Source organism: Macaca fascicularis, chromosome 15, assembly GCF_037993035.2.
Source record: "Macaca fascicularis isolate 582-1 chromosome 15, T2T-MFA8v1.1".
NCBI classification, from domain to species: Eukaryota; Metazoa; Chordata; class Mammalia; order Primates; family Cercopithecidae; genus Macaca; species Macaca fascicularis.
The window spans coordinates 61803293-61818132 of record NC_088389.1 but is presented as its reverse complement, the minus strand read 5'-3'; the positions used below and the strand labels follow the sequence as shown (position 1 = coordinate 61818132).

The following is a 14840-nucleotide window of genomic DNA, read 5'->3' as shown; positions in this document are numbered from 1 at the left end:
TGGGCAACATGGCAAAACCCCATCTCTACAAAAAAATACAAAAATTAGCCAGGTGTGGTGGCGCATGCCTGTAGTCCCAGCTACTCAGGAGGCTGAGGTGGGAGGATCACCTGAGTGAGCCTGGGGAGGTCAAGGCTGCGGTGAACCATGATCACGCCACTGCACTCCAGCCTGGGCAACAGAGTGAGATCCCATTTCAAAAAGAAAGAAATCTGAATAAACCATGGACTTTAGTTAGTAATGTACCAGTACTAGTTTATGAATTTTTACAAATGTACACTGATAGCATAAGATGTTAATAACATGGAAACCTGGGGGTGGCAAGGGTAGTATGGGAACTCTGTCGTAACCATCGATCTGCTCAATTTTTCTGCATATTTAAAAGTTCTAAAAATTAAGTAGATTTAAAGGAAAAAGTACTAACTTCTCAGGTGACATATGGATATAGCAAAAATTCTAAGTGAAGTTGGAGAAGTGTGCTCCCGGGTCTGAGGTCCCTAAGCTGACGGTCCAGTGATCCACGGGGACAGCCTGTTTCTGTTGTCTTCACAGAGCCCACTGGGCAAGCAGGCAGGAGTGGAATTATAGCCCGATCGAGCCCCCCAGCTCTCTATCAGGAGCTGTCACAGGAACTGTCACAGGAACCAGCGGACCCAACAACATAGCCCCAGGACTCTCCTGTCTCCTCCAGAGGAAACAGTGCTGGACCTGGCCGTCTGGGAGCCCCAGGGTATGCCCAGACCAAGGAAAGGCTTCCCAAAGTGCCTCTTTTAAAATATAGAACTTTATTTTGGTTACTGAGGTTTTTGTTACTGTTGGTTCACAGAAAAGTAATTTCTTAGAAAATAGTAAAGGCAGCATTTTCTACAGCGACTCACATTGGGGCCACCAAACAAGTGCAAAGGAAGCGCCAGGGATAGAAGAGGCCAGCACTCTTGTGCCCAGTGTTCTCAGGGAGAACCCAGTGCTCCTGGCTCCCTCTCCCCTCTCCCATCCCACCCAACAGAGCAGCACCTAGGGCCAATAGAACCAGCCATGCAGCCATGTGCACGACAGTGACCCCAGCAGGCTGGTGAAGGCCCCACAGGAAAGGCCGAGTGGGAGGGGATTGTTCAGGCTGAGCTGGCCCTGCATCCAGCCCCCTTCCTCAAGCAGTGGGGTCTGAGCTCGCCTGGCTTTGGGACTTGGACATATTCACAGTACGGTTCAGTAAAGTCCTCTGGGAGCTGGCCTTCCTCTCCTCACTCAGGCCACTCATCCCACCCCAGCCCCAGAGCTGAGATCTGGGGACACGGAGTCAGATGTGGCCCTACCTAAGGGAGCACACAGGTGAGTGGGGGGTCAGGCTATGGACCCAGATAGCTCAAGGACAAGGCAGAAAGTGCTCAGTACCCTGAGAGGGAGCAGAGAAGGCTACTGAGGCCCAGAGGGGGAAAGAGGGCGAGGAGAGCTATGTGGAGGTGGCAGTGTCTTGGCTAAACCTTGAGGAAAGGAGGACACGGAGATGGGGGAGAAGGGCATGCCAGGAGGAGGAAAAAGCATGAGCCAAGGCACAGAGTCGGGAGGCTCGGGAGGGTCAGTAAAGGCCAGCGCTCATCCATGAGAACACAGATGCAAACGAGAGGCCCAGGTTCCCCCATCTGGACAGCCTGGTGCCAAGAAGGGTGGCTGGTGTGGGCGCGCTGACGTGGGGTTTGAAACCTCCTGCATTTGGGAGCCTTTGGGGATGGAGTAGAGCCTTGTGCATCCCTGTCCACCCAGCCGAGCACCTGCCTGCACGCTGGAGCCCCACCTGTTTCAGTGTGTCCCTCTCTCATCCCTGGGCAGCCTTTCCGTGCGGCCTCCTGTTGCTCCCACGTCCTCCCTCCCTCCCAGGTCCATGTCCAAGTCCTCAAGTCAACCAAACTCAACTTCTCCAGCCTCCAGAGACAACTGGGAGGGTGTGGTAGGGTCGTTGGAGAGATTGAGAGGGAGACAGGTCTAGCAAAGGGGAAAATTCTGGGGCAGTTGTCTCTCTCCACCTCACTAGAATCACTTCCCACCATCAGAAGTAAATCTGTTATTTCCTGAGAAGAGTCTGGGTTTGGTGTGTGTAAAACACGGTTCCTTAGAACTCAAAGAAAATCCTGACCAAAAGCTTCAGCATTTGAGCTTCCCCAGCTCTTCACAATCTTTACAGACGTTGAGTGACTGGAAACCCACCAACTTCTATCCCTTCTTGAAAACCATTTCCCACTTCCTTCTTGTTACGGGCTGTGGAGCTGAAGTGTTCTGGAGGTACTGTGTTTTGAAGGCCTGGGACCCATTTGTTGGTGGGGGGGGAGGGAAGGGGCGGAGTCTTCTCAGGCACTATTTCCACTTCAGCTCCTCTGAGCACCCATCCAGGCTTGGCCCTGAAGCAGGTCTGGGTCCTCACAGGATGGTGCAGAAGACACTGCGGTTGCTGTGGTAACCACCTTCCACCCGGGCCGTGATCCTTGTTGCCATGGCTGTCACCTTCTGCCCATTGTGGGCTGCCGAGGGGCGTCTCAGAGAGGTTTCGAGGTGGGGCCGTGCTGGCGGGTTCACCAGGCGCCATGTATCAGACCTGGAGGTGCAAAACAAAAGTCAGTGAACTTCTGAGGGGTCTGCAGTGCTGGCTGAATGCCCTGCACAATCTTAACTTTGGTTCCAGATTGGTGGATCCAGGTGTTTAAATCTGGATGTAGGTTTTATCTTCCAGTTTAGTGTTAGCCCAAAGAGGTGGGAGGATAAGAAACTAAGGGGCAAAAGCCCTGCATTCCACGTCCAGCTCTGCCTTCAACTCTGCATGTAGCCTTGGACAAGGTCCCCCTACAGGCCTAAATTTTCCCACTTTTTTTTGAGACACAGTCTCACTCTGTTGCCCAGGCTGGGGTGCAGTGGCACAATCATGGCTCACTGTAGCCTCAACCTCCTGGGCTCAAGTGATCCTCCCACCTCAGCCTCCCAAAGTGCTGGGATTATAGGCTTGAGCCACTGCACCCAGCCGATTTCCCCTCTTTAAATAAGAATCTGGATAAGATCATAGGGTGGGTGTTGTGAGACAGGGTCTCATTATGTTGCCCAAGCTGGTCTTAAACTTCTGGGCTCAAGTGATCCTCCTGCCTCAGCCTCCCAAGTAGCTGGGATTACAAGTGTGTGCAACAGTGCCCAACTTTTCCTCTTTCATTTCTTTTCAGCTGTATGACCACAAATGTTTATAGCTTTATTCATAATCACCAAAAACTGGAAACTACCTAAATACCCTTCAGCTGATGAGTGAATAAACTGTGCAGTACACCCATACAGGGGAAGACTACTCAGCAATCGAAAGGAATGAATGCCTTACATGCAACACCATGAATGAATCTCCAGCATGTTAGGCTAAGTGAAAGAAGCCAGACTCAAAAGACTACATACTGCAGGATTTCTGGGTTTTATTTTTATTTTTTTTTTGAGACGGAGTCTCGCTCTGTTACCCACGCTGGAGTGTAGTGGTGTGATCTGGGCTCATTGCAACCTCTTCCTCCCAGGTTCAAGTGATCCTCCTGGCTCAGCCTCCCAAGTAGCTGGGACCACTGTTGCGTGCCGTCACACCCAGCTAATTTTTGTATTTTTAGTAGAGACGGGGTTTCACCATGTTGGCCAGGCTGGTCTCGAAATAACCGACCTCAGGTGATCCACCCGCCTCGGCCTCCCAAAGTGCTGGGATTACAGGCGTGAGCCACTGCACCCAGCCACGATTTCTTTTATATGACATCTGGGAAAATGTAAATCTACGGAGGATAGAATTTAGTGGGTTTCCAGTCACCCAAACTCTTGTAGAGAGTATGGAGGGCCGGGAAAAATAAAATGATAGTGAAGCTGTGGTCACAGTTTTCTAATGCTTGAGTTACAAGGAACCAACTTTACACGCTAAATCTCCATTTGCTTAAGGCAACACGTTGTCTTATATGTATTTTTATGATAATGATGTTACAGTGAAAGGATTAGAAAGTTGTGGACGGAATCAGAGGTTGGTTACTAGCATGTGAGTAAAAAGGCCTAAGCATGTTGGGAGGACTGTGTATATTTGAGTTTGGCAGCAGGAGATCAGTACTGAAAAGGAGATGAAATGAGAGGCTGGAAAAGACAATTAGGACCTCAGGGTACACAGTGCACAATACCAGCGCTGCCTCTGGCAAAGTCCGGGCTATACCCTGTACCCTGGGGTCTCCAAAGGGGAGGAGGAGGTGGATCCCAGGGAGTCCACAATATAATCTGCTGGGATGTGGGAAGAAAATACTAGAATTTTGATTTTTTTTTAACTTTATACTTTAACATTTTATATTTTGGAGATAGTTTATAATGTAAATAATATACTGCTAGAATAAACACATAGAAGTTATAAATAGGTATACCAGTGAGGCACGGTGGCTCACACCTGTAATCTCAGTACTTTGGGAGGCCAAGGCAGGTGGATTACCTGAGGTCAGGAGTTCGAGACCAGCTTGACCAACATGGTGAAACCCCATCTCTACTAAAAACACAAAAATCAGCCAGGAGTCATGGTGGGCACCTGTAATCCCAGCTGCTCAGGAGGCTGAGGCAGGAGGACTGCTTGAACCTGGGAGGAAGAGGTTGCAGTCAGCCGAGACTGCACCACTGCACTACAGCCTGGGCAACACAGCGAGACTTGGTCTCCAAATAAATAAATAAATAAATAAATAAATAAATAAATAAATAGGTATACCTACATCAGGGGGTTTCTTCAAAGAATATTTTTTCCTGAGTGTGTGTGTAATACAAAAAGTATGGAGATCATTACTACAGAACATGAAGATCCATGAGAGGTTTTTAACCATGGATGCGATGTGACCGGAGCTCTCACTTAGAAAGATTAAACTGGCGGGATACATGGGACAACTTCCAGAGTGGAGCAGGGGGTAGTCATGGGCAGGGAGACTGGCAGGAGGCTGCTGCGGGGGGATAGGTGACATTGGCAGTGCAGGAGTGATACCAACTACAGCAAATATCAGTGTGATTTTACAACCAGAATGGGAAAGCAAAAGCACGGACCAATCAGAACACAGCCCGTGCAGAGGCAGCTGGAACAGCTGTGCACTGCAGTAATATAGGCGGTACAGGTTAGGGTAAGCGGTGCTGAGACCTGAAGTAGGGTGGCAGCAGTTGGGGAAGAGGAGGTGCCGGAAAAGGGAACATTTTAGAAGCAGAATCAACAAGACCTGGTGAGTGACTGGACATCTTCAGATTAGGTAGAAAAAGGGAGCAGAAGTTTTGTTGTGAGAACACTAGATGGTGATGTCGCTGAAATGGGGAACATGAAAGGACAGAGAGGTCTGGGGAAGATGGGTGGCAGCAATTGTGATACACTGAGGCAGAGCGACTAAAGGACAGCAGCAGCAGCAACTAACATTTTTACAACCCCTCAGAGATTCAGACAGGTCACGTGATCTTATTAAATGGATTTTACTAAAGTTCAGAGATGTGAAGTAAGTTGCCCAAGGTCACACAGCCAGTAACCTGCAGAGCTGAGATTTGAAACCACGTACCCCTGACTCTTAAAAAGCTTGTTCCCTCCCGGTGAATCCTCAGCCCCGGCCTGACACAGAGCCAGGCACAGGCCTTTTTCTGACTGGAGTCGACAGCTGGCAGTGTTGCAGGGAGCCCGGGCAACCATAATCCCCGGGTGTGGGCCTGGCTTCTTCGGGGAGCTTACTGTGGCTCTAGAGGACTGGTTCAGGCAACCCCAGGCACTCACTTTTTCTTGAAGACCAGGAACTTGTTGTTTTGCATGACACATTCTCGGTTGTTTGAGATCTGCTGAAAGATGGTCTTATTTGTTTTGCCCTGGAAGATGATGTTTTCCTGCACCAGGGCCTTGGCACGGCCCCGCACTGCAATGCCATAGGCCCGGAATGAGTGGATCCGGTTCTTTATTACCTGGGAGAGGCAGCCAAAGATTGTCACACCTCAGGGACTCATAGACTGAGCAGGCAAGTGAATGATCAGTTCTAAAACCGAGGGGCAGGAACATGCTAGGCAGGTCAATGAAGAGCCTATGAGCTCAAAGAAGGGCACCAAGAACAGTCTGGGGGAGCCAGGGAAGGCTTCCTGGAAGAGGTGATAGGTAAGTTGTAGGCATTTATGAGATGCAGAACAGGGAGAGCTGCTGCAGAAGGAGAAACAATATGCAAAGGCCTGCAGAGAGGGGACCTAGTGTCAGAAGTCAGGGCCACTGACAACCCAGCTGAGACAAAAGTGTGTCCCTCTCTCCCTTCCTCTGCTCCCGCGGTGCTCAGAGGCAAAGCCCCAGAATTCTTCACTCCCTGCCTAAAGTCACTAACCTATGAAGCTGCAGAACTGTAAAAAGGCTTTAGGCAACCCAGCAATCCCACTACTGGATGTCTACCTAAAGGAAAAAAAAAGTCATTATATGAAAAAGTCATATGCACACGCACGTTGATAGCAGGACAATTTACAATTGCAAAAATATGCATTCAACCTAACTGCCCATCAGCCAAAGAGTAGATAAAGAAATGTGGTACAGGCTGGGTACAGCAGCTCGTGCCTGTAATCCCAGCACTTTGGGAGGCCAAGGCAGGTGGATCACCTGAGGTCAGGAGTTTGAGACCAGCTTGACCAACATGGTGAAACCCTGTCTCTACTAAAAATACAAAATCAGCTGGGCATGGCGGCACATGACTGTAATCCCAGCTACTTGGGAGGCTGAGGCAGGAGAATGGCTTGAACCCAGGAGGTGGAGGTTGCAGTGAGCCGAGATCATGCCATTGCACTCCAGCCTGGGCAAGAAGAGTGAAACTCCATCTCCAAAAACAAAAAAAAGAAATGTGGTATATATATGTGTATATATATATACACACACACCACAGAATACTACTCAGCCATAAAACAGAATGAAATAACGACCTTTGCAGCAACTTGGATGGACTTGGAGGCCTTTATTCTAAGAGAAGTAACTCAGGAATGGAAAACCAAATATCCTATGTCCTTACTTGCTTACTACTTATAAGTGGGAGCTACACTATGAGGATGAAAAGGCATAAGAAAGATATAATGGACTTTGGTGACTCGGGGGGAAGGGTGGGAGCAGGGTGAGGGATAAAAGACTATATATGGGGTACAGTGTACACTGCTTGAGTGACAGGGGCACCAAAATCTCAGAATTCACTACTAAAGAACTTACCCATATAACCAAAAACCACCTGTACCCCCAAAACTGTTAAACTAAAAATAAAAATAGAGCCTTTGGGATCATAATTCCACAAGGGCAGGGACAAGGTCTGTTTGGCTCCACAATGAAACAGGGCTCTGCATAGAAAGGTGCTCAGAGCTCAGTCTGGCGGGGAGACAAATAGGTAAAGGAAGAGATACCAAGCACTGTGGAGAGCGCTCTGTGAGGACCGAGCACAGTGGAGAGTGCTGTGAGGACCGAGCACGGCGGAGAGTGCTGTGAGGACCGAGCACGGCGGAGAGTGCTGTGAGGACCGAGCACGGCGGAGAGTGCTGTGAGGACCGAGCACGGCGGAGAGTGCTGTGAGGACCGAGCACGGTGGAGAGTGATATGTGAGGTAGGGGTGGGCAAAAGCACCAGACAAGGGGTACCTCAAACAGCCTCGGGTGGTAGGTGGGGGCTTAGGTACTCTTCCTGAACAGACACAGCTAAGCTGCAGGACTGTAGTGCAAGGGGGGCAGGGGATATGTGGGGTATATAGGGAAGAGTGTGTGCAAAGTCCCCAAGGCAGGATCTCTCTCCTCATTAAGCATCTACTGTACACCAGGCACTGTGCAAGATTCTGTTAAGGAAAGAGAGCTGAAATAGTCTGACCTTGACCTGGAGACCATGAAGATACCTCAGGAGGCTCCCAACGCCATGACAAGGTGACACCCCATCCCTGGCTTCCTGCTGGTGAGCCCTTGTTCATCCTTCAGGACTCGGTTTCTCTGTCCCCTCCTGTGGGAAGTCCCACCCACATTTCCCAGGCTGAGTCCTGGCAGGAGGGATACTGTCCCTTGTAGTGCTGAGTGATTACGGTTCTGTTCTCAGCAGAGGCCACGAGGACTGTCCCAGGGTTGTGCCCTGTGTGGGCACCACATGTCACACACACGCACACATACTCACTTTAGTGTCGGACCTAGGCAGCAGCTGCAGCCCGCTGCCCCGATTGCCAATGATATCGTTTTCAATGACGATGGTGCTGTCGCCCTTGGTGATAATGCCATGGCCTCTGTTGTCATAGATACCATTGCCCCGGAGCTCCACTTTGCACTGGGCCTCAACCTTGACCCCACTTTGCCGGTTGCAGGAGATGCTGTTGTTGGCCACTCGGGTGGGTTGGCTGCTCTGGGCCACAGTAATGCCTCTGTCCCCATTCGCGTGGATCACATTGGTGATGACATGCAGTGCCTCGCTGCTCTGGACATAGAGTCCTGAGGCTATGGGTGGAGGGGTTGGAAAGCACAGGGGGGTCCCAGGGTCAGCCCTGACACCAGCAGTCAGGAAAAGCCTTCCCTGAATTGTGCACTCCAGGAGAACAGAGTGGAGAAGAAGAGGTAGCAACACTCAGAACCACCCCTTGAGTTTGCATCTTCCAAGCTGATGAAACAGGAGGAAATCCAGGTGCATCAACAAAACTCTGGTTCTTCTGCATGAAGTCCTTATTCAGTGTAGCCAGGGAAACATGATGTGAGAAGGCTCCTTTGGCCTGAGCTCCCACCATGTGCTTGAATGCCTCCAGCACCACCGCCATCCTACTGCCACTTCCACCTCCCTGACGGGGTGCCCACTCCCCCTCTGGACAGGCAGATCTACTCGTTAGAAGGTTTTGCTTTGCTCTCCTTCCTACACTAAGCTGGAATCTGCCTCCCTACTGTTTGGGGAAATTTTCTTCTTAATGAAAATTCTGTAATTTTGGAGTAGAAAACTTACTAAGCGAAGAAATATGTGTCAAAAATGTGTTAGAAATTTGGGAAAGGGAAACTGATGCTTGGGGTTGTGTGTACTCAGAGACACTAGGTACATTAAGAGAAAAGCCCCAGGCCGGGCGCGGTGGCTCACGCCTGTAATCCCAGCACTTTGGGAGGCCGAGGCGGGTGGATCACAAGGTCAGGAGATCGAGACCACGGTGAAACCCCGTCTCTACTAAAAATACAAAAAATTAGCCGGGCGCGGTTGTGGGCGCCTGTAGTCCCAGCTACTCGGGAGGCTGAGGCAGGAGAATGGCGTGAACCCGGGAGGCGGAGCTTGCAGTGAGCCGAGATTGCGCCACTGCACTCCAGCCTGGGCGACAGAGCGAGACTCCGTCTCAAAAAAAAAAAAAAAAAAAGAGAAAAGCCCCAAGTCAGCAGGATTAGAGCCCCATGGCTTGCCAGGAAAAGACAGTAGGGCAGCCAGATCTGGGGATGAGGAGGGGAGGGCTCTGCAGTAGGTCTCTCTGCCCACCACTGCCCTAGCCCCTATTGGGGCAGTGCTGGGGGAGGTCGTGTGCAGGACAATGACTGGGGCCCTGCAGCAGTGTGGAGCCACGAGCCTGCAAGCTCAAATCTCTTCGTGGCACCAGCCTGTTGCTTCTCCTGGCTTGGTTGAGAATAACAAAAATAAGTATTTGTGAATGTAGCCGGCTTTCCCTGTCGTACCGGACAGACAGCATGGCCACATGGAGGAAACTGACCTGGGAGGGGACAGAACTCATTTTCCGAATAATTGGGTTAGGGCTGCTGGTTATCCATCTCCCTGTCCTCTACCACTACCACAGGCAAGTGCTTACCAGGCCCAGGAATCTTGTTTTGTTTTGTTATTTTTGTGACAGGGTCTTGCTTTATTGCCCAGGCAGTAGTGCAGTGGCACCATCATAGCTCACTGCAACTTCAAACTCTGAGTCCTGAGCTCAAGCATCCTCCCACCTCAGCCTCCCTAGTAGCTGGAACTACAGGTATGTACCACCACGCCCAGCTAATTTGAAAAAATTTTTTATCTCAGTAGAGATGGGGATCTCTGTGTTGCCTAGGCTGGTCTTGAACTCCTGAACTCAAGCGATCCTCTTGCCTTGGCCTCTCAAAGTGTTAGGGTTACAGGTGTGAGCTCTGCACGTGGCCCAGGAATCTGTTCTTAATAAGCCTTCCTCCATTTCCCGACCCACCCATCCATCCTACCCTCCAACCCCCACCCCACAGTGATTTTGATAATCAGCTAGCTTTGGGAGCCCTGGAGTTAGATGAACTACACAGTAATTTTTTTTAATTCAAGAAATATCAAACATCTTCTAACACCTTTTTTTTTTTCTTTAAAGACAGGATCTCACTCCTGTTGCCAGGCTAAAGTGCAGTGGTGCAGTCATACCTCACTGCAGCCTTGAGCTCCTGGGCTCAAGTGATCCTCCTGCCTCCTGAGTAGCTGGGACCACAGGCACATGCCACCAGATCCAGCTAATTTTTCTTTTTCTTCTTCTTTTTTTTTTTTTTTTTTTAAGAAACCAGGTCTTGTTATGTTGCCCAGGCGGGTCTTCAACACCTGGCCTCAAGCAATCCCCACGTCTTGGCCTCCCAAAGTCCTGGGATTACAGGCGTCGTGATCCCTGGCACCTGGCCTCCATTTTTCATCAGGTTTAGGATAACATAGATTTAAAACATTTTTATTTTCTGCCTAGGAAAGAAAACTCATTGCCAATTCAACCATGATATGCATCTCAGGAGAGGTGTTAAATTGTGAGAAATGTATCCTAGCATTGATTAAAAGTGTATGTGCCAGAGGTGGGATTTGGTACTGCAGGGACAGGGGCACTGAGCTGGGTGGACTTCAGTTCTTTGTCTCAAGTTCATGGCCTATCAGTGTTGATGGAACAGCCACAGAAATAAATACAGCCATGAGGCCCCATAACAAATGCCAGTGGGGCTGGGGAGGGCCTGGTTCAAAGGAGGAAGGAATGAAGGGATCCATTCACAGCAGGTTTTGAAGTTCACGTTAGTTTGGGACATGTGGATGGGAGAAACGGCATGAGTGAGGTCAGCAGGTTAGGAGGCAGGAAAGAATGGATTCAAGTTTAGTGAATAAATGCAGGGGGATTGGGGATCAGGCTGGAAGTGGCTGATGAGGCCTGAGGGCAAGTTGGGATCAGTCTGCAGAAGGCCCTGCCTGGTGGCTGCACCGTCTAAAAATTAAGGAGCGCCTCTGCTCAGCCACCCCACTGTCCGGGAAGTGAGGAGCGCCTCTGCTCAGCCACCCCACTGTCCGGGAAGTGAGGAGCGCCTCTGCTCAGCCACCCCACTGTCCGGGAAGTGAGGAGCGCCTCTGCTCAGCCACCCCACTGTCCGGGAAGTGAGGAGCGCCTCTGCTCAGCCACCCCACTGTCCGGGAAGTGAGGAGCGCCTCTGCTCAGCCACCCCACTGTCCGGGAAGTGAGGAGCGCCTCTGCTCAGCCACCCCACTGTCCGGGAAGTAAGAAGCACCTCTGCCTGGCCCCCACACTGTCTGGGAAGTGAGGAGCGCCTCTGCTCAGCCACCCCACTGTCTGGGAAGTGAGGAGCGCCTCTGCTCAGCCACCCCACTGTCTGGGAAGTGAGGAGCGCCTCTGCCTGGCCCCCACACTGTCTGGGAAGTGAGGAGCGCCTCTGCCTGGCCCCCACACACTGTCTGGGAAGTGAGGAGCGCCTCTGCCTGGCCCCCACACTGTCTGGGAAGTGAGGAGCGCCTCTGCCTGGCCCCCACACTGTCTGGGAAGTGAGGAGCGCCTCTGCTCAGCCACCCCACTGTCTGGGAAGTGAGGAGCGCCTCTCCCTGGCCGCTGTGCAACCCTCCAAGTGTGAAGTGGCGACCTTGTGTGTGATCTTTCTGCCCTCCCCAAGTTTGCATTTTTGACATTAAAGTTTACTTTTAAATTAACATTAAATTAAAAGTTTTAAATTAAAATTAAATTAAGAGTTTTAAATTGGAGAAAAAAAAAAACAGTGGGGAGCCATGAAAGGTTCTTGAGCAGGGGCTGAGGGGGTACACTCACCTCCATTGTGATTAATACTGTTAGACTCAACAAGAGCTATGGTGATGGGCCGGCGCAGTGGGTCGTCCTCCTTCTCCAGCTCTGTCTCCCAGAGGATGGCGTCCCCATCCTCGCTGAAGTTCTCTTGAGCCCTATGGCCTCGAGGTAACTCGCTGGAGCCATCCTTCTGGCTAAACACTGCCACTCCATACAGGCCATTGTAGCTGACGTGGTTGCTGGTGACGTGGGGGAGGCTGGACGACATCATCCACACACCACAGCCCTTGTTAGCTGGAACAGTGAGAGGAGCTGGTCACCGACACTGAACTCAGGTGAAGCGGCACCTGAGTCTCCCTGAGAGGGGAAGCAAAAGCCACTGGCCTGGGAGAGAGTCCCTGACTTGCTAATGACCTCGGACAAGCCACTTCATAGCTCTAGCTGCAGACTTCACCTTCACACAAGAGAGGTCGTCAGGATCAGGTGAACCTCACAAGCTTGGCTCGTTCCACACAGTGTGAAAGCGCTCTGAGGACTGTCAGGGCCACATGTCCACATCAGAAGCACATGAACCCACAGTGACAGTGCCAAGGGGGCACCAATCCTTCCCTGCATAGGAGGCAGCCTCAGTTGGAATCCCAGCCCTACCACTTGCCAGCTGTGAGACCCTGAGCAAGTTACCAAACCTTTCTCTGTCCCTCAGTTTTCTCATCTTTCAAATGGGGTTAACAACTGTGCCTCCTTCAGAAAGCAATCATGAGGATTAAATGCGATTGTGCATAGAAAGGGCCGAGCAGAGAGGTGGGCCTGAGTCACCTTTATTATCATCACTGTATTATTAGAGCTACAGTCCAGACAGATGAAGGCTCTGCCCAAAGTCACTGAGTGAGAATAGTTTTCTTCCTGTGATTATCTTGTTTTCCCATTATATTTTCAGTTCTCTGGATCAAAAGAAAGGATGAGGCCGGGCACGGTGGCTCAAGCCTGTAATCCCAGCACTCTGGGAGGCCGAGGCGGGCGGATCACGAGGTCAGGAGATCGAGACCATCCTGGCTAACACGGTGAAACCCCGTCTCTACTAAAAAAAATACAAAAAAAAACTAGCCGGGCGAGGTGGCGGGCGCCTGTAGTCCCAGCTATTCGGGAGGCTGAGGCAGGAGAATGGCGTAAACCCGGGAGGCGGAGCTTGCAGTGAGCTGAGATCCGGCCACTGCACTCCAGCCCGGGCGACAGAGTGAGACTCCGTCTCAAAAAAAAAAAAAAAAAAAAAAAAAAGAAAGGATGAGAGGAGTTAGATGTACATGAGCCAGGGCTGAAATGGTCCTGTTCTTAAGACATGACACAACTCCTGTCTTTTGCTATTTTAAAAGGGGATAAAGCCTTCTGCTTTGCTAACCCCCGGGGTCAATCTGGACTACAACATGATTTATAAGAGGCTCTTTGTTCTGAGAGGGCCTGGGTGACTGTGGCCTGAGAATGCCTGTTCAGATGAGGTCTTTGAGGCACGGGGAAAGGCAGTGACCTTCTCAGGACCCACAAACTGGAGATGGAAACTGGGTTTCCTGCCTCCCTGGCCCGGTTGGGAACAAGCTCCTCACCGTAGATGGTATTTCCTTCTATGAGGCCTTTGCCTTCGTCTCCCACAACCACGCCATCTGAATAGCCAAAGCAGATGAGGTTACTCCTCAGAACCGGGATCCCTCCACGGCGGATGTCCACACCTCCCCACTGATTCTCACGGATGACATTTTCTATGGAGAGAAGCAGAAAAGAAGGTTAGTACCCAAGGGCCAGCTCCAGTGCTGGCAAATAGGACTTGAACAGTTTCGATCAAGGCCACTCCAGAGGAGGAGGCCCTGGCCTTACCCTGCCAGCAATTAGCACTGTAAATCTTGTCTGCTGTCTGACGTTTCAGGGACTTATCTGCTGACTCCCTTCCCCAAGGGCAAGGCTTGTGTCTATCTTGTGCACTCCTATCTCCCCGGCACCTACTTTACCCAATGGCCTTGAGGACTGATGATTAAAAATGAACTAGTTTTGGCCGGGCACGGTGGCTCATGCCTGTAATCCCAGCACTTTGGGAGGCCAAGGCGGGTAGATCATTTGAGCCCAGGAGTTCCAGACAATCCTGGGCAAAATGGTGAAACCCTGTCTCTACAAAAAAATTAGCCAGGTGTGGTGGTGTGCACCTGTAGTCCCAGCTTCTTGGGAGGCTGGGGTGGGAGGATCACTTGAACCCTGGAGGTCAGGGCTGCAGTGAGCTATGATCGCACCACTGCACTACAGCCTGGATGACAGACTGAGACCCTGCCTCAAAAAAAATGAATAAACTAGCTTTGGTGAGTGACACTGGTATCCAAAAAACCAACCAACCAAACAAAAAGGAAACGAAACAAAGAATAGGCTGGACATCTGTAACCCCAGCACTTTGGGAGGCTGAAGTGGGCAGATCACCTGAGGTCAGAAGTTCGAGACCAACCTGACCAACATGGAGAAACCCTGTCTCTACTAAAAATACAAAATTGGGCGTGGTGGCACATGCCTGTAATCCCAGCTACTCGGGAGGCTGAGGCAGGAGAATCACTTGAACCCGGGAGGTAGAGAGGTTGCAGTGAGCCGAGACTGCGCCACTGCACTCCAGCCTGGGCAGCAAGAGCGAATGGAACTCTGTCTCAAAAAAAAAAAAAAGAATAAACTGGCTTTAGAGCCCTCAGAGGCAGAATGTGGCCATCTACCCACAAGCCTGTGAGAAGGCGCTAGTCTCACCTGTCCTTCTCAGCCTCAGCTCTGACCACACCCATCCCCTCCTCCTCCTGGGAGCCACCATCTCTCAGGGGTAGGTGAGAGAGT

The 14840-nt window shown here is 50.9% G+C and overlaps 1 protein-coding gene across 6 annotated transcripts in view; it reads right to left on the bottom strand.

The window, feature by feature from the left end:
- Positions 1-768: 768 nt before the first annotated feature.
- FBXO10 (F-box protein 10) overlaps positions 769-14840 on the bottom strand; it is a 68181-nt gene continuing 54109 nt past the window's right edge. For 3 of the 6 annotated variants that reach the window (XM_005581265.5, XM_045373476.3, XM_005581266.5), the window contains 5 exons: positions 13589-13741; positions 12015-12284; positions 8144-8457; positions 5762-5943; positions 769-2587 (listed from right to left, as the gene is read on the bottom strand). In XM_005581265.5, coding sequence (XP_005581322.3) covers positions 2413-2587; positions 5762-5943; positions 8144-8457; positions 12015-12284; positions 13589-13741 — 1094 coding nt within the window. In that variant the 3' untranslated portion in view covers positions 769-2412. The remainder of the gene's footprint in view (positions 2588-5761; positions 5944-8143; positions 8458-12014; positions 12285-13588; positions 13742-14840) is intronic. The other 3 variants (XM_074017055.1, XM_074017054.1, XM_045373478.3) reach the window with 2 other exon arrangements.